This window comes from Heptranchias perlo, chromosome 25 (assembly GCF_035084215.1).
Source record: "Heptranchias perlo isolate sHepPer1 chromosome 25, sHepPer1.hap1, whole genome shotgun sequence".
NCBI classification, from domain to species: Eukaryota; Metazoa; Chordata; class Chondrichthyes; order Hexanchiformes; family Hexanchidae; genus Heptranchias; species Heptranchias perlo.
The window spans coordinates 44,896,941-44,916,255 of NC_090349.1; the positions used below are offsets into that span (position 1 = coordinate 44,896,941).

Consider the following 19,315-nt stretch of genomic DNA (forward strand, 5'->3'; position numbering starts at 1 on the left):
TGGGTTTGGGCATGGAGAGTCTGTCCAGGATGTAGTGGAACACGTGCAAGTGAGAGAAGTGTAAAGCTGGGAAGGGAGTTGGGGCCAGAGGCTGGGACGGAGTAGGGTTGCATGTGGCAAGCAAGGACTGGGAGTATGAATTGGGTCTGGGATCTGGGGAAGAGATAGGATTTGGGGCCACTTGACAGGCAAGTGTGCGGTCTGGAGTCTGTTGGTACTCTTTTTTTTGGAGAGGGAGGGGAGGAGAGCAAGCTGTAGTCGTAATAAAAGGAAGGTAGTTTAATTACCACAAAACTGTTTTTAAGAACATAAGAAATAGGAGCAGGAGTAAGCCATACAGCCCCTCTAGCCTGCTCCGCCATTCAATCAGATCATGGCTGATCTTCGATCTCAACTCCACTTTCCTGCCCGATTCCCATATCCCTTGATTCCCCTAGAGTCCAAAAATCTATCCATCTCAGCCTTAAATATACTCAACGACTCAGCATCCACAGCCCTCTGGAGTAAGAATTCCAAATATTCACAACCCCGAGTGAAGAAATTCTTCCTCGTCTCAGTCTTAAATGGCCGACCCCATATCCTGCGACTATGCCCTCTAGTTCCAGACTCTCCAGCCAGGGGAGTTTTACTCTTACTTTTGACTTTTACTCTGAATTCACATATTCATGACTGCTAATAATTTGCACAAAATATTACCAAACATTACAGCCCTAGCCAAAATACTCTTCTGTCTGATGTCCCACTCTAGTATTCTCCCCTCAAAAGAAACACATTCCTTTTCAGACTTCATATCTTTAAATTAAGTTTTTCCTGATATATTACATCTTGCCTCTGCATCAAAGAAGAATAAATTTGACCAACAGTATATCAGACAGACCTAGTGAAGAGGAAAGTCAGCATTTCACAGCTAATAATTGAAGTGAAAAGATCCACTGTAATTAAAAGTGGCAATCCAGCTAGGTAGTGTGCATGCAAGGAAACTAGATCAGGATCAAGTTGTAAGAATTAGAATGCTTAATTCCTGCCAAACCCACCAAATAAATTACAGCATAACTCATTTATAGAAATACTAAGTTAAAACTAAGGAAAGCTAAACCGTTAAACTTAAAAAGTCCCACCTGACTGTGGTTGTGGTAGAGGGAACCTGGATATTACCGCTGTCACCTTCTGGGGGTGGTGGTGGTGTAGTTCCAGGAGGTGGAGGTACAGATACCCCGGTGGTAGTTGGTACAGCAATCTCTGAGGGCAAGTTGCTATAATAACCAGCAACCTCCATTCCTGGTGGGGGTGGCGTTAGACAGTATGTACCATCAGGCATCATGTAATATCCATAATACATGGTAGTCACTGCTGCTGTAATAGAAGAGATGCTTAATTAAAATCATATCCATCCAGTTACTTTTCCCATGTTCACAAAATCTTTCAAAAAGCTATAATGAAACTCGTACTTTTCATCATTGCTCATTCCTTTTACTAGAATCACAAAATGGTTACAGCACAGAAGGTGGCTACTCGGCCCATCGAGCCCATGCCAGCTCTTTGTAAGAGCAATCCAGCTAGTCCCATTCCCCCGCTCTTTCCCTGTAGCCCTTCAAATTTTTTCCCTTCAGATATTCAACTAATTCCTTTTTGAAAGCCACGATTGAATCTGCTTCCACCACCCTTTCAGGCAGTGTATTCCAGATCATACCTACTCGTTGCATAAAAAAGTTTTTCCTCATGTCACCTTTGATACTTTTGCCAATCACCTTAAATCTGTGTCCTCTGGCTCTCGATCCTTCTGTCAACTGGAACAGTTTCTCTTTATTTACTTTATCTAAACCCTTCATTATTATGAACACTTCTATCAAATCTCCTCTTAACCTTCTCTGCTCTAAGGAGAGCAACCCCAGGTTCTCCAGTCTATCCACGTAATGCTGAGCAGTACATCTTCAGAAGCTTGACCACAGTTGCATAAAATTGTTTAAATGTTTATTAGATTGCAATGCTAAAAAGATAAATATTTTCTATTAGACCGATTACTCATTGGCCCATAAAACAAATGTAAGTAAATTGAACTTTAGCTGGACTTTGTAAAAAATATAATGCTACCATAATCCTAATTTAAGCAGACCACTTCTTGATAAACTAGTTTTGCATTTATCAGCATTCAACTAGAGCTCTGAAACAATTTATTTGATGCAAATTACCTTAGTAAATCAATGCTGATTAACCATCTAAGCACTACAAGATTGATTGCGTCTTCACTCAACTAGTCTTTTTGACTTTACTAACTGAATTGCACTGAATGCAACATCAAAAGATCAGCAAGGATGAATCCTCATTAGAGCTGTAATATAATCCATTTGTTCATAAATCTGCCGTCACTTTTGTTTTGAAGCAACAATCAATTCTACTGGAAAGCATAAATTTGTTAACTCAATCAGGCGGGGTGGGGAGGATATTCTGCTCACAAATCAATTTACAGGACAATACAGCAGGCATACTCCTCCTCGGCCCCCACAAGACCTAGGGAAGTATTTCCCCTGCTAATACTTGCTTTTTCCTTGCAACATACCCATCCCAAACAACTCAAAGACATGGAAACAAGTTCACTACCTCACTTTCTGTACAAATACAGTCTAGACAGAGCATTGCATCAGTGTGTACTAATATACTTCTATAGCCTTAGAGTCACAAAGCTGAAACACAGAATATTTAAAATGAGCCAATGATTGAAGCTGAATATTGGGTAATAGTCCTGTAATCCTATTTAAAGCATCACTAATCGGAACTGGTCAAAAGGACACTGCAGATAAAATGCTGAGGAAGGAAAACCTACTAGATTTGCTGAGGTACAAAGATCCCATTTCAATCATTTTGCACATCAAAAGCACAAACTATTTAGCAAACAGCTGCAGCAGTGTATGTATATTTAAAACATGAACAGCCTTTTTCACTCCAATTTTAATATATACACAAATGCAGCCTTTCAAAAGCTATCCTACTGAACAGTTTACTAAAAGGCACCTTTCCTCAAAATTCTACACTTCTCCTGAGGAATGTTTTCCAGACTAAATTGTTTAATGCTGGTAGCACTACTTTTCTCCTGGGTGATTTTTTTTCCTACTTTTTTTACATAGTCAAGAATCAGCTAGTGATCTTAATAACTGGGCTGATTTACAACTGGGACCTTCAATATTCAATCTGCTGTAGAACCCAAGATTTATAAATAAAATAAAAAGCTTAAGAAATAAATATGGATAGGTTTTTAAAAAAAAATATACAATGCACTATTCCCAATGGTTGTGCACTAGTAAACATCTGCCCAATACTGCTTATAGTAAAGTTCAGCTTCTTAAATTTCTTCTAAGGGGAGAAATTGGTTGGCACCAGACACAGGCACAATACAGGCGACACAACTGCAGCACATGGCAAAAAGAGGTCGGCCCAAGGATGGCCTAAAATTGGTCCTCGGACCTCAAAACAACAAAGCCAGTGATCTGCTGATGGCATTTGGGCGTCCCGACGCAGCTTAGATGTTGGCAGTGACCGTCAGTTAGATCCTCGGAGGCGAACAGGTGAGGGGTGGACGAAAGCGGGCCAGCACTCCTGCTCCTCTTGGCTCTACATTAATGTAAGTGGGAAAAAAATTACTAACCTCTTCTGCGGCCTCCAGCGGTCCCTTTAAGGACTGCTCGTTAGGCTGCCTGAGAGCCTGAAAAGCGCAGTGCTGGCTTTTATCCATTTTCGGAGCTGGTTCCTTAAATAGGTATTAGGCCCCTCATTAGCATATGCCTGAGCCAATATGGCGCTGGGCAAATTTCAGGCATCAACCGGGTGTGAGAATTCACGCTGCTAAATTGGTCATATTTCCCCCATTGTACGCTTGAAAAATGGGCAAAACAAGGTCCAATTTCTCCCCCCCACCGCCTCCATGGTTCTCTCTTATTGCATAATAGAGATAAGTCTTTATAATCAGATGACTTACATATGAGAAGGATGATGCCATCTCCCCAGTCAGCAGTAATGCCAATTTCTGGGGGAGGCAAAGAACAAAAAAAACTTGGCCAATTTCAGGAAAAATTCCCCACTCCTTAAAGCAATCAAGCAAGCTCAAGGAGACCACATTAATCCATGATGCATCAGGAAAGTCTGCATTGCCAAGTTTCCTCCTTCCTTAACAAATCTGTTTTGTGATTTTATCCTCTCTAATTGAATATCTTCTACTTTAGTTATTGACCACTTATGCAAAATCTATCTCCTTGATTTCAAATATATCACATTCTACCTGTAAGAAAAGTATTATATAAGCTTTCTATAATATTGCTATCCTTGATAGGGAAAAGCATTGTTAGCTTTCCCTGTGAACAAAGGCTTTCTGTTTATCCAAAACAAGCTTTTGATGACCTTGTGCGGAGATCTTTGAGTAATGAGCATCTGATGTCATTCTCATCTCCTGTTTATAAGATGGGTAAGGAGAGCTGTCTCTACTTTTATTACGCTTTCGGTAAAGATAAGAGTTCGTGATAACTCGGAGACAACTAATCATGTGGGTGGTGGTAAAGTCAGATGTTATGTGTATAAGGGAGTAAGACAGATGGCAGCCCCATGAGACAGAGAGGATGATTGATATAGAGCTAAGAACATAAGAAATAGGAGCAGGAGTAGGCCATACAGCCCCTCGAGCCTGCTCCGCCATTCAATAAGATCATGGCTGTTCTTCGACCTCAACTCCACTTTCCCGCCCTATCCCCATATCCCTCGATTCCCCTAGAGTCCAAAATCTATCCATCTCAGCCTTGAATATATTCAATGACTCAGCATCCACAGCCCTTTGAGGTAGAGAATTCCAAAGATTCACAACCCTCTACGTGAAAAAATTCCTCCTCATCGCAGTCTTGAATGGCCGACCTCTTATCCTGCGATTTAATGTGTCTAAAAACGTATAAAAGTTGAAAACACCTTCGTATAATATTCTCAGAACGAGGTTGGACCGCTTAACTAATATCGAAGACCTTCAAGGAGGTGCACCTCGAAGCTTCGTATAGTGATAAAACTTTGCAGCTTGTATGTTTAATTGTACTCTTGTATTTTAACATTTTTGCTACTTATTGTAACTTAACAAAGCTATTTATTATACTTTAATCAAAAAGGCTGCAAGGTGTTTTGTTCCAAACACTAAACCTGTAAAATAGGTAACTCGCTGTACCAAAAAATAATTCTGCAATATAAAGCTCCCATGCCGAATCCTCACCCACCCCAATACATCAAAATGAAATTTACGAACAAACTTAGCCATTCCACTTCCTTACTATCCCAACAATTTACCTCTCAAGTCCTGATTGATACTTATGGGTCCAGCCTACCTTCAGCTCATGCTTGACTTCACTAATGCATTAAAGAAAGCACATTCAGAATAACTCATTATTCCCTCCCTTGGCCAGCTGCCTCACTCTCACCTCCTCCTAACCAGGCCCTAGGAGTTCCACTCTCTGAAGACTCAACACCTCTCCTTTACCTACTGGGCACAGGCCGAGCCTCTGCTCCACTACATTATCCTTGAAAATCTCTGCTCTGCTGTCTCCATGCTCTCTTCCACATGGTTTAATTTGTGGATTATTGTTAAATAATTGTGTTTATATGTTGATCTATGAACTCTTCAACTAATAATCTTTATTAAAAATCTTAGATCAATTACACCCTTGAACTCTGATCAGATCCAACGCCTTTCAACCTGTCCATTCAAACAGATCCCAGAAATATCTCTGCATTGTCACTTCTGATCTGCCCAGTCACAGAAATGATTACCTCTACCACAAAGAACCACATACAAAAAAAAGAGGCACACAACCACTATGATAGTGCCTCACCCATCCCACTCCAGACCCCTCAAAATAAATTTCTGAACACAAAAATTCAATAATTCATTATAAAACACAGGCACAATCTATAAACTTGCCAATATCACCTTCCAGTAGCTCTGAGCTTCCCCCTCAAAATAACCCTGATCATGGCACACCTTCCCTGCTACCAAACAATATGACACCTGTCCACACCACAGCACTTCAAGACCCAGCCGAATGCAGGAGCAACATGAGGAATCCATGTTCCAGAGCAAAGGCATGTGCATGCATTTTTTACAACTGTGGCCCTCCTCCATCCCCTGGACACCAATGCTCATTTTCTCCCATGACTCTTCACTCTGTGCCCAAACCCCATTGCCCTGCTCCAAATCTAGTTGACCTCAGCAACAAGTCAGTCCAAGACTTAAGAGGATCCTCAGCTTTGCAATCCCAACACTGCTGCAGAGCACATTTTGTACGTACAATGGCTCCTCCCTCAAACTCAGCATGAGATATTTCCTCTAGCCACCAATCTCACTCAGTTCTACACATTGCTAGGTTTCACAGTGCTAAAGGGCATCAGATGCAGCAACTCTAAGACCAGCAGTAAACACTGGCCCAATTTTCACTAACTGTAAAATTTGTGTCAATTAAAGAAATGCCAAGAAGATTGTATTATTAGCATAATTACAGAATCAAGTAGCTATAAATTATAGCAAGAGTACTTTAAAAATTTATAACTTCTAATTTTGGCACGGCAACTAAGCCTACAAAAAGACTTAATGTGTCACATTTATTCAAAAATGAAAGTAATAACTTGATAAATTCCAATCCACATATTAGAGTTCTGTGACATCAGACAAAAATGCAAAATGACAGTGATATAAATCACCGCAGATGGGAACAGAGACTTATAAAGTGAGACCAAAAGGGGGAGGGGGGGTAGAACAGGGTTGAATGGAACAGAGAGATAGATGGAGGGCATGGGGAGTGGGGGTCTATTATCTTTTTGTCCATTATCAATGCCACAGGAGTTACATGGTCTACAGCCCAGAAACAGGCCATTCGACCCAACTGGTCGATGCCGGCATTTATGCTCCACACAAGCCTCCTCTTGATCTAACACCCTACTTCATCTAACCCCATCACCATACCCTTCTATTCCTTTTTCCTTCCCTGCTCATCTAGCTTCCCCTTAAATGCATCCATGCTATTTGCCTCAGCTCCTTGTGGTAGCGAGTTTCACATTCTTACACTCTTTGAGTAAAGAAGCTTCTCCTGAATTCCCTATTGGATTTATTAGTGACTATCTTAGATTTATGATCTCTAGTTTTGGACTCCCCCACAAGTGAAAACATTTTTTCTACGTCTACCCTATCAAACCCTATTATCTAAAGACCTCTATCAGGTCACCCCCCAACCTTCTCTTTTCTAGAGAAAAGAGCTCCAGCCTGTTTAGCTTTTCCTGATAAGTATAACCTCTTAGCTCTGGTATCATCCTTGTGAATCTTCTTTGCACCTTCTCCAATGTCTCCACCCTTTTTATAATATGGAGGTCAGAACCGCGCACCAAGTACTCCAAGTGCGGTCTAACCAAGATTCTATATAAGTTCAACATAACTTCTTTGCTTTTCAATTCTTTCCCTCCAGAAATGAACCCCAGTGCTTAGTATGCCTTTTTATGGCCTTATTAACCGGCATCGCTACTTTTAGTAATTGGTGTATCCGTACCCTGAGATCCCTTTGCTACTCTGCCCCATTTAGACTTATTATCCAAGCAGTATGTTGCCTCCTTATTCTTCCTACCAAAATGCACCACCTCACATTTATCCATATTGAAATTCATTTGCCAATTACACGCCAATTCTGCAAGTTTATTAATGTCCTCATGCATTTGGATACATTCTTCCTTTGTATTAACTGCACCCCCCAATTTGGTGTCATCCACAAATTTTGAAATTGTACTTCCGATTCCAAATAGTCAGTGTAAATTGTGAACAACAGTGGTCCCAGCACTGATCCCTGTGGAACACCACTTCCCACCTTTTGTCAGTCTACCTTCTTTTTCAGTTTCGTAGGCAACCTGTTATCCATTCTGCTACCTGTCCCCTGACTCCACATGCTCTGAACTTGGTTGTGAGTACATTATCGAAGGCCTTTTGAAAGTTACATCTACTGCATTACCCTTGTGTACTCTTTCTGTTACTTCTTCAAAGAATCCAATAAGGTTGGCCAAGTGAGTTCTACTGGTATCAGTAAAAATAACTATTATGTTCTTAAACAGGCAGCCTAGACAGAGACTATTGTCAATTACTGCAGTACAACTTTAGAAATAACCCATGCTTTAATCATAGAATCATAGAGCACAGGAGGTCATTCGGCCCATCATGCCCCTGCCGGCTCCCAAAAAGCGATTCAATTAGGCCCACTCCCCTGGTCTTTCCCCAGAGCTCTGCAAATTTTTTCCCCCTTCAAGTTATTATCCAATTCCCTTTTGAAAGTTATTATTGAATCTGCTTCCACCACCAATTTCAGGCAGTGTATTCCAGCTCATAACTCGCTGCATGAAAAAAATCTCATCTCGCCTCCAGTTCTTTTGCCAATTACCTTAAATCTGTGTCTTCTGGTTATTGACCCTTCTGCCACTGGACACAGTTTCTCCTGATTTACTTAATAAATCAGGTTTCCTAAATACCGGTTTACATAAAATTGAATATGTTCCAAACAACTGCCTAAACAAATTACTTCTTTCTGCACCACCTATTCTGAAAGTTTTATTATGCACAAGTTGTTCTTTCACAATACCACAAGATAGTTTGGATAAGGCCCTTCAGCCCATTTGATCTCATTTCCAGAAAATGAACCCTAAAGTCTTCCCAATACTATTTCTTAAAGTAGTCCAGTGTCTTGGCTTAAATCACTCTGCCATGTAACTCGATGCAACTGATATTCATGCTGTATATAATATACTTTTTGACCTCTGTCCTAAACTTGCCCTTTTAGTCCTCACTAAAAACTAGGAATTGCATACCATCTGGCCTGAAAACCATGCAAAGGTGACTTTTGCAAACTAATGGTCCAACACAACAGATTTAGAACAACCATCTTCTTTACCTTCCAAGGTAGTAAAATTACAAAATTGCACAGGTTTTGACTTACTACAATATAGCATAATATAAGTTTACTAACGTTCTCAGAGGAATTATACAAGGACAATGAAAATTGGACTGTGACAATGATGCTTTATACCTCCTTACCCTTTTGTAATATTTCAGTTAATCGTGCCAACCTCCTTCACCAGCTATCCTCCGTTGTCCAGCTCCACAGAACTGCCCTTACAAGATACATGTAAGGAGTCGCACAACACCAGGTTATAGTCTAACAGCTTTATTTGAAATCACAAGCTTTCAGAGCTTTCCTCCTTCGTCGGGTGAAGTGAAGAGTAGCATAAAGGCACAGCATATATAGTCAGAGAACAATGCCTGGTGATTACAGATAATCTTTCTAAATGCTCTTTATCACACCTCGGCAGAGAGATAATCACAGCAATCAAAGGAGTGAATGGTGTTCAGACAGGTTAGTCAGGGAAACATTACATCCAAGAATACTGAGGTGGGGTCACAAATGTAGCAGATGCTGGGGTTTGTATAAAAAAAAATAACTTTTTTTTGCTGGAAATCGCAGCAGGTCCGGCCGCATCTGTGTATGGAGAACAAGCCAACTACGACTTGAGTCTGGATGACTCTACGTCAGGTGGGGTTACATGTAGCGTGACATGAACCCAAGATCCCGGTTGAGGCCGTCCTCATGGGTGCGGAACTTGGCTATCAATTTCTGCTCGACAATTTTGCGTTGTCGTGTGTCTCGAAGGCCGCCTTGGAGAACACTTACCCGAAGATCGGAGGCTGAATGTCCTTATCTGTTTGTATTAAAAAGTTATCTGTTTTTAATACAAACCCTAGCATCTGCTACATTTGTGACCCCACCTCAGTATTCTTGGATGTAATGTTTCCCTGACTAGCCTGTCTGAACACCATTCACTCTTTTGATTGCTGTGATTATCTCTCTGCCGAGGTGTGATAAAGGGCAGTTAGAAAGATTATCTGTAATCCCCAGGCATTGTTCTCTGACTATATATGCTGTGCCTATTTGCATCTCTTCACTTCACCTGACGAAGGAGCAAAGCTCCAAAAGCTTGTGATTTCAAATAAAGCTGTTGGACTGTAACCTGGTGTTGTGCGACTCCTTACATTTGTCCACCCCAGTCCATCACCGGCATCTCCAGATCATGGCTTACAAGATACCTATCTAGATGATGAAGCACATCTTAATGTTGCTCGAGCCTTCGCTGTCACCTCCAGAGTTCTACCAAGAATCCATCCTTATCTTCCCCCCTCTTCCTTATCTATGTGTCCCCTTGATGAAATCATGTACAGGCAAAGGGTCAGTTTCCATAGGTATGCGGATGACACCATGCTCTATCTGTCCACCACTTCTTCCGAATCTATGACCACTGCTACGATGTCTGACACTGAGTCTTCAGTTGAACAACAGGAAGACCAAAGCCATCATTTTTGCCACCAGCCACAAACTCACTTCACTGCCATGGATGTCATTCCCAATCCTGGCCCCTCTTAGGCTGAACAAAACTCTGCAAAACTCGCCGTTTTCCATCGGGTTAAGCTTCATATAATACATCCTCTCCAGCACCAAGTCCGCTGAAACCTTTATTCACACTTTTATCACGCCCAGAATTGATTACTCCAGCACACTCCTCATTGACCCCCCCCTATCATCCACCTTTCACAAACTCTGCTTATCCAAAACACTATCGCCTGCATCCTGTCCCGAACTAAGTCTTAAATGCCCATAATTCCCACCCCCACTAATATGTATTGGCTCCCATCACCCAATACCTCCAATTTAACATTCTTGTACTTCGATTCAAATCCCTCCACCTCTACAACCTCCTATGCCATACATCCCTTCCTGCACCATGATCCTCCACCTCCAGTGCATCCCCCTGCGTTCACCCCACTATTGGTGTCAGAGCTTTCAGTCGCCTCATCCCTATTCTTGAATGCCCTTTCTAAATTCCTCAGCCTTTAGTAACATTCAAAAACTTTTTCAACATAGAATCAGTCACCTCCCCTAACCTTTCTCCCGTGCTTATTATTCCTTTCTAATGTACTTTAGGGTGTTTTGTACGTTAAAGGCAATATATTAATGCAAGATTTTGTTGCAGTCAAATTTGCAATTATACCAAACTAGAAAAGAGGCAGTGGATTTGGAGGAGGCAGTTCAAAAATTACAAAACGAGTTGGGCAAAATATCCAAGTACACAGAATATAGACAGATGAAATTTAACACAAATACAGACGTAAAGTTTTTTTTTATTCGTTCATGGGATGTGAGCGTCGCTGGCGAGGCCGGCATTTATTGCCCATCCCTAATTGCCCTCGAGAAGGTGGTGGTGAGCCGCCTTCTTGAACCACTGCAGTCCATGTGGTGAAGGTTCTCCCACAGTGCTGTTAGGAAGGGAGTTCCAGGATTTTGACCCAGCGACGATGAAGGAACGGCGATATATTTCCAAGTTGGGATGGTGTGTGACTTGGAGGGGAACGTGCAGGTGGTGTTGTTCCCATGTGCCTGCTGCTCTTGTCCTTCCAGGTGGTAGAGGTCGCAGGTTTGGGAGGTGCTGTCGAAGAAGCCTGGGCGAGTTGCTGCAGTGCATCCTGTGGATGGTACACACTGCAGCCACAGTGCGCCGGTGGTGAAGGGAGTGAATGTTTAGGGTGGTGGATGGGGTGCCAATCAAGTGGGCTGCTTTATCTTGGATGGTGTCGAGCTTCTCGAGTGTTGTTGGAGCTGCACTCATCCAAGCAAGTGGAGAGTATCCCATCACACTCCTGACTTGTGCCTTGTAGATGGTGGAAAGGCTTTGGGGAGTCAGGAGGTGAGTCACTCGCCGCAGAAAACCCAGCCTCTGACTTGCTCTTCTGGCCACAGTATTTATATGGCTGGTCCAGTTAAGTTTCTGGTCAATGGTGATCCCCAGGATGTTGATGGTGGGGGATTCGGCGATGATAATGCCGTTGAACGTCAAGGGGAGGTAGTTAGACTCTCTCTTGTTGGAGATGGTCATTGCCTGGCACTTGTCTGGCACGAATGTTACTTGCCACTTATGAGCCCAAGCTTGGATGTTGTCCAGGTCTTGCTGCACGTGGGCTCGGACTGCTTCATTATTTGAGGGGTTGCGAATGGAACTGAACACTGTGCAATCATCAGCGAACATCCCCATTTCTGACCTTATGATGGAGGGAAGGTCATTGATGAAGCAGCTGAAGATGGTTGGGCCTAGGACACTGCCCTGAGGAACTCCTGCAGCAATGTCCTGGGGCTGAGATGGTTGGGCTCCAACAACCACGACCATCTTCCTTTGCGCTAGGTATGACTCCAGCCACTGGAGAGTTTTCCCCCTGATTCCCATTGACTTCAATTTTATTAGGGCTCCTTGGTGCCACACTCGGTCAAATGCTGCCTTGATGTCAAGGACAGTCACTCTCACCTCACCTCTGGAAGTCAGCTATTTTGTCCATGTTTGGACCAAGGCTGTAATGAGGTCTGGAGCCGAGTGGTCCTGGCGGAACCCAAACTGAGCATCGGTGAGCAAGTTATTGGTGAGTAAGTGCCGCTTGATAGCGCTGTCGATGACACCTTCCATCACTTTGCTAATGATTGAGAGTAGACTGATGGGACGATAATTGGCTGGATTGGATTTGTCCTGCTTTTTGTGGACAGGACATACTCGGGCAATTTTCCACATTGTCGGGTAGGTGCCAGTGTCGTAGCTGTACTGGAACAGCTTGGCTAGAGGTGCAGCTAGTTCTGGAGCACAAGTTTTCAGCACTACAGCTGGGATGTGGTCGGGGCCCATAGCCTTTGCTGTATCCAGTGCACTCAGCCGTTTCTTGATATCACATGGAGTGAATTGAATTGGCTGAAAGCTGGCTTCTGTGATGGTGGGGATATCGGGAGGAGGCCGAGATGGATCATCCACTCGGCACTTCTGGCTGAAGATGGTTGCAAACGCTTCAGCCTTGTCTTTTGCACTCACGTGCTGGACTCCGCCATCATTGAGGATGGGGATGTTTGCAGAGCCTCTTCCTCTAGTTAGTTGTTTAATTGTCCACCACCATTCACGAATGCAGAGCTTTGATCTGATCCGTTGGTTGTGGAATCGCTTAGCTAAGTCTATAGCATGTTGCTTCCGCTGTTTAACATGCATGTAGTCCTGAGTTGTAGCTTCACCAGGCTGGCACCTCATTTTTAGGTACGCCTGGTGCTGCTCCTGGCATGCTCTTCTACACTCCTCATTGAACCAGGGTTGATCCCCTGGCTTGTTGGTAATGGTAGAGTGAGGAATATGCCGGGCCATGAGGTTACAGACTGTGTTGGAATACAATTCTGATGCTGCTGATGGCCCACAGTGCCTCATGGATGCCCAGTTTTGAGCTGCTAGATCTGTTCTGAATCTATCCCACTTAGCACGGTGGTAGTGCCACACAACACGTTGGATGGTGTCCTCATTGCGAAGATGGGACTTCGTCTCCACGAGGACTGTGCGGTCGTCACTCCTATCAATACTGTCATGGACAGATGCATTTGCGACAGGTAGATTGGTGAGGACGAGATCAAGTAAGTTTTTCCCTCGTGTTGGTTCGCTCACCACCTGTCGCAGGCCCAGTCTGGCAGTTATGTCCTTCAGGACTCGGCCAGCTCGGTCAGTAGTGGTGCTACCGAGCCACTCTTGGTGATGGACATTGAAGCCCCCCCACCCAGAGTACATTTTGTGCCCTTGCTACCCTCAGTGCTTCCTCCAAGTGGTGTTCAACATGGAAGAGGACTGATTCATCAGCTGAGGGAGGGCGGCAGGTGGTAATCAGCAGGAGGTTTCCTTGCCCATGTTTGACCAGATGCCATGAGGTTTCATGGGGTCCAGAGTCAATGTTGAGGACTCCCAGGGCCACACCCTCCTGACTGTATATCACTGTACCGCCACCTCTGGTCGGTCTGTCCTGCCGGTCGGACAGGACATACTCAAGGATGGTGATGGAAGAGTTTGGGACGTTGGCTGAAAGGTATGATTCTGTGAGTACCTACATAGGAAGGCAAACTTGACAACACGTCGCCCATGAATGGTGTTGAAGTAGCTACGGATAAAGTTAAAAGAGACCCATGAATCTTAGTTGACTTGAAATTCAACATGTCGAACCACTGCAGAGCAGAAATCAACAGAGCAAACAGGATATAACCAAAACGATACATACAAGTCAGAGGAGATCATGTTCACACTCCAAATACTCTGATCAGACCAGATCTTAAGTAACAAGTTCAGTGCTGGTCACAGAAGCAACACATCTCTCGAGGCATGCAGTGAGGAGCCATAAGGCTGAGCCCTAGAGTTAAAGTTATGAGGACAGGCTGGTGGATCTTGAGTTTTTCAGTCTTGAAAGCAGACATACAAGATATGCTTTTATTGAAGTATATAAGATAATCAGTATGGAAAAGTTAAATCCAGAAAATTACTTTAAACTAAACAGCCAGAGTAGGACAAGGGAACAAGTGTTCAAACCAGCACAAGGCAAACTTGGGCCTGTACTCATGAAGTTCTTTTTCATACAAAGATCAACACATGTGGAGGCCTCGCAGATAGAGCAGTGGAAGTAAATCCTGCAATCTTTTAAGAAACAATTGGACACTACAATGGGGGTCTTCCAGAATGGATGAACTAAGAGGGGCCAAATCGCCTTCCTTGTCTGTAAATATGTATGTTTTACTTAAAATATCAGATTACATAATTGGAAAACACTGTCCGAAGTACTCGCCCCCAACAGTGTTCCACTGTGAATAAAATGCTCACAGTATGGTATGCTGTAAAATCACAATACTATAATGCACAAACCACATAATGCTTGAGTGATGCAACACTGGACTCACATCCATGGCTCCCCGCATAGTTCACACAGAGGCCAAGTGTAAGAACACGTGCTCAGAGATCCAGGGCTCGGTATCTATCAACTAGGCCCAAATATCTTCAGCTGCTTCATCAATTGAAACATATAAGATTCTGAGGGGGCTTCACAGGGTAGATGCTGAGAAGTTGTTTCCCCTAGCTGGAGAGACTAGAACTCGAAGGCATAGTCGCAGGATAAGGGTCGGCCATTTAAGACTGAGATGAGGAGGAATTTCTTCACACGGACGGTTGTGAATCTTTGGAATTCTCTACCCCAAAGGGCTGTGGATGCTGAGTTGTTGAACATGTTCAAGGCTGAGATGGATAGGTTTTTGGACTCTAGGGGAAATCAAGGGATATGGGGATTGGGCAGGAAAGTGGAGTTGAGGTCGAAGACCAGCCATGATCTTACTGAACGGTGGAGCAGAGTCAAGGGGCCGAATGGTCTACTCCTGCTCCTATTTCTTATGTCCCTGCCATCATAAGCTCAGAAGTGGGGCTGTTCACTGACGATTGCAGTGTTCAGCTCCATTCATAATGCCTCAGATAATGAAGTAGTCCTCGCCCACATGCAGCAAGACCTGGACGACATCCAGGCTTGGGCTGTTAAAGTGGCAACTAACAGTGCCACACAAGTGCCAGGCAATGACCATCTCCAACAAGAGAGAATCGAACCACCTCCCCGTGACTTTCAATGGCATTACCATCGCCAAATCCCCCACCATCAACATCTTGGGGAGGGGGGGGGGGGGGGGGGGGGAGGGTTTCCCATTGACCAGAAACTCAACTGGACCAGTCACACTAATGCCGTGGCTAGTAGAGCTGATCAGAGCCCGAGTATTCTGCAGCGAGTGGCTCACCTCCTGACTCCCCAAAGCCTCTCCATCACCTACAAGGCACAAGCCAGGCGTGCAATTGAATATTCTCCACTTGCCTGGATGGGTGCAGCTGCAAAAGCACTCTAAGCTCAACACCATCCAATCCACTTGATCGGAATCCAATCCACTCCCTCCACCACCGGCATACTGAAGCTGCAGCGTGTACTATCTACAGGATGCATTGCAACAAGTCGCCACAGCTTCTTCAGCAGCACCTCCCAAACCTGCAAGCTCTACCACCTAGGACAAGGGCAGCAGGTGCATGGGAACATCATCACCTCAATTTCCCTTAAAAGTCACACACCATCCTGACTTGGACACATATCGGCTGTTCCTTCTTCATCACTGGGTCAAAATCCAAGAACTCCGTAACTAACGGCATTGTGGGAGCACTTTCACCACATGGACTGTTGTGGTTCATGAAGGCGGCTCACCCCCATCTTCGCAACGGCAACTAGGGATGGGCAATAAATGCTGGCCTTGCCAGTGACACCCACATCTCTGAGAATGAACATATCTAAAAAAAAAATCACCTGCCAATACATACTGACTCAGCTCACAAATGAAGAATTACTTTCAAGAGATGATGGCAAAAAATTGGAAGAGGAAAAAGATCTATTAAATTGGCATCAAGTTTTACATTCACATATTGAATTGAACACCCTGTGCTTTTCTGCATACTTACAATCCGTAGTGTATTCTACCGTGGCTGCTACTGCTCCTGAGCTGTCGGATTCTTGCTGTTTTTGCATGTTTTTGGCATCTGCTTGTACTTTGCGCACTAAAGCTGCGAGAGGATGGTCTGGATCCATTACTTTCAGAGGCTAAAATAAAATTTTAGATCTTTCATTAAGCTCAACTCTCATATTAACCAACATTTTGGCTACAGATACACCGATTTATTTTACAAGCTATTATCCAGATTTTGACTTTTTTGCAGAACTATCTTACTCAAACACGAGACAAAGCTCCACTGGGGTTACAAGACATTCGCCTAGTACTGTATTTCAATTCACTCCTTAAATTAAATTTAAAAGAAATCGTAGGTGGAGTACAGTCACTGCTGGCAACTGAGTTTCAGCCATTTGGACCTATTCTGAAAAAGTCCAATTATACTTTGAAATAAAGATACTGTAAAATCAGATCTCAGTGGACACTCACCCTCGTCAATTCTTCCAATCTGGAGTTACTTTTAGAAGCAAAAAGACTCGGATGGAGATAACTGCCATCATTGTCGTCATCATCATCTTCACCTGATTCTGTTATAGATTCTGTTAGGAAGTTTAAAATGCGTTTCAATAGATAGTGATATCTAAGTCTTGAAAAGGCCAAGTTTTTCCATCTTATACAAGCTCTAATGGCCAAAGCAGCAGTTATAGAATAATCAGCTGGAGTAACTGGTTTTAAAGATCCAGGATCAGCAAGAAAATTGTGCTATTTCTCAAATTATAGAAATTGCATTATAGAGCAGGTCCATTCGACCCATGACGTCTCTGCAAGTGCTTGATGCACACATAAGAAATAGGAGTAGACCATACGGCCCCTCAAGCCTGCTCCGCCGTTCAATGTCATGGCTGATCTTCGACCTCAACTCCACTTTCCCGCCCGATCCCCATGTACCTCGATTTCCCCTAGAGTCCAAAAATCTATCAATCTCAGTCTTGAATATACTCAACGAATGAGCACCCACAGCTCTCTGGGGTAGAGAATTTCAAAGATTCACAACCCTTTGAGTGAAGAAATTCCTTCTCATCTCAGTCCTAAATGTCCGACCTCCTATCCTGAGACTATTTCCCCTAATTCTAGACTCTCCAGCCAGAGGAAACAGCCTCTCAGAATTACCCTGTCAAGCCCTCTTAGAATCTTGTATGTTTCAATGAGATCACCTCTCATTCTTCTAAACTCCAGAGTTCAGGGCCATTCTACTCAATCTTTCCTCATAGGAGAGCCCTCTCACCCCAGGAATCAATCTAGTGAACTTTCATTGCACCACCTCTACGGCAAATATATCCTTCCTTAGGTAAGGAGACCAAAACTGCGCATAGTTCTCTAAAGCCCTGTAGAATTGTAGCAAGACTTCCTTATTCTTGTACTCCAACCCACTTGCAGTAAAGGCTTACAGACTATTTGCCTTCCTAATTGCTTGTTGTACCCACGTTAACTTTCTGTGTTTCATGTACAAGGACACCCAAATCCCTCTGAACACCAACATTTAACAGTTTCTCATCATTTAAAAAATATTCTACTTTTCTATTCTTCCTACCAAAGTGAATAACCTCACATTTCCCCACATTATAATCCATCTGCCACCTTCTTGCCCACTCACTTATCCCTTTTCAGATTCTTTGCGTCCTCCTCACAGCTTACTTTCCCACCTAGCTTTGTATCATCAGCAAACTTGGATAACATTACACTCGGCCTCCTCATCTAAGTTGCAACCTGCCAACCTGAAAATGACCCGTTTATCCCTACTCTCTATTTTCTGTCCATTAACCAATCCTCCATCCATGCTAGTATATGGCCCCCCATCCCATATCCTATGTAACAGCCTCTTGTGTGGCACCTTATCAAATGCCTTTTGAAAATCCAAATATACTACATCCACTGGTTCCCCCTTATCTACCCTGCTAGTTGCACCCTCAAGAAATTCTAATAGATTTGTCAAACACGGTTTCCCTTTCATAAAACTGTGTTGACTCTGCCTAATCATATTATGATTTTCTAAGCGCCCTGTTACTACATCCTTGTAGCATTTTCCCTACTACTGTCAGACTAACTGGTCTGTAGTTCCCTGTTTTCTCTCTCCTTCCTTTCTTGAATAGGGGGTTACACTGGAGCTATCCACTCCTTGTTCTTTCCCCATTACCCTTTAATGCTTTCCTCTTCAAGATTTATCGAATTCCCTCTTAAATGCATGCTATGATTGACTCTGCTTCAATACCCACTTATAATAAAAGCATTCTATGCTCGGATAAACATTTTCATTTTTTTTTAACCTCACCCTTTATACTTCTAGTACTAAAGGCGTTCAGTCCCCTGGCACCAACAATTGGAAATAATCTTTCACTATTCTCTCAAATCTTTTTAAAACCTTTGAACACTTCTGTTGAGATGATCCTTCACTTCTACTGGATGCTCCTTGAAACTTCTCTACTCTAGTGTTACAAGTCTAACATAATTATATATTCTCAATCCTGTTTCCATCCTGAAAGGAAGATTTGCATTTATATAAGCATTGTCATGTCTTTCAGAAACTTCTCTAAGCAATCACAGAAAATAAGCAATTTCTGAAGTGCAGTGTAGGCAAACAGTTGTTATGTAGGCATCCGAGAAAATCTACAATGTGCCTTTTCAATGACACCAATGTTTTCTATAATGGGTGCTCAAAACAGCACAAATTACTTCAACTGAACCTTAACCAACCTCTTGTACAGATTCATTATTATCTCTCTGCGTTTTTATGCAGAGCTACTGTATAAAACCCTGAATTTCATTGGCCCTTTTTATATTTCCAACTGCAATCATGCTTTTAAAGATTGGTGCACCTGTACCCGAGTGCTTTGCTCCTCCACTCCATTGAGAATTTTACTGTTTAA

General features: G+C 43.1%; 1 protein-coding gene across 5 annotated transcripts in view; it reads right to left on the reverse strand.

Moving 5' to 3' along the window:
* sfswap (splicing factor SWAP) overlaps nt 1–19,315 on the reverse strand; it is an 86,064-nt gene that overhangs the window by 56,692 nt on the left and 10,057 nt on the right. For 4 of the 5 annotated variants that reach the window (XR_010967224.1, XM_068006189.1, XM_068006192.1 and 1 more), the window contains exons 6-8: nt 16,881–16,990; nt 16,405–16,543; nt 1,119–1,353 (exon numbers count right to left, since the gene is read on the reverse strand). Coding sequence is in view for 4 of the 5 variants with exons in the window: in XM_068006189.1 (XP_067862290.1) it covers nt 1,119–1,353; nt 16,405–16,543; nt 16,881–16,990 (484 nt within the window). In the remaining variant the exon portion in view is untranslated. The remainder of the gene's footprint in view (nt 1–1,118; nt 1,354–16,404; nt 16,544–16,880; nt 16,991–19,315) is intronic. The other variant, XM_068006190.1, reaches the window with a different exon arrangement.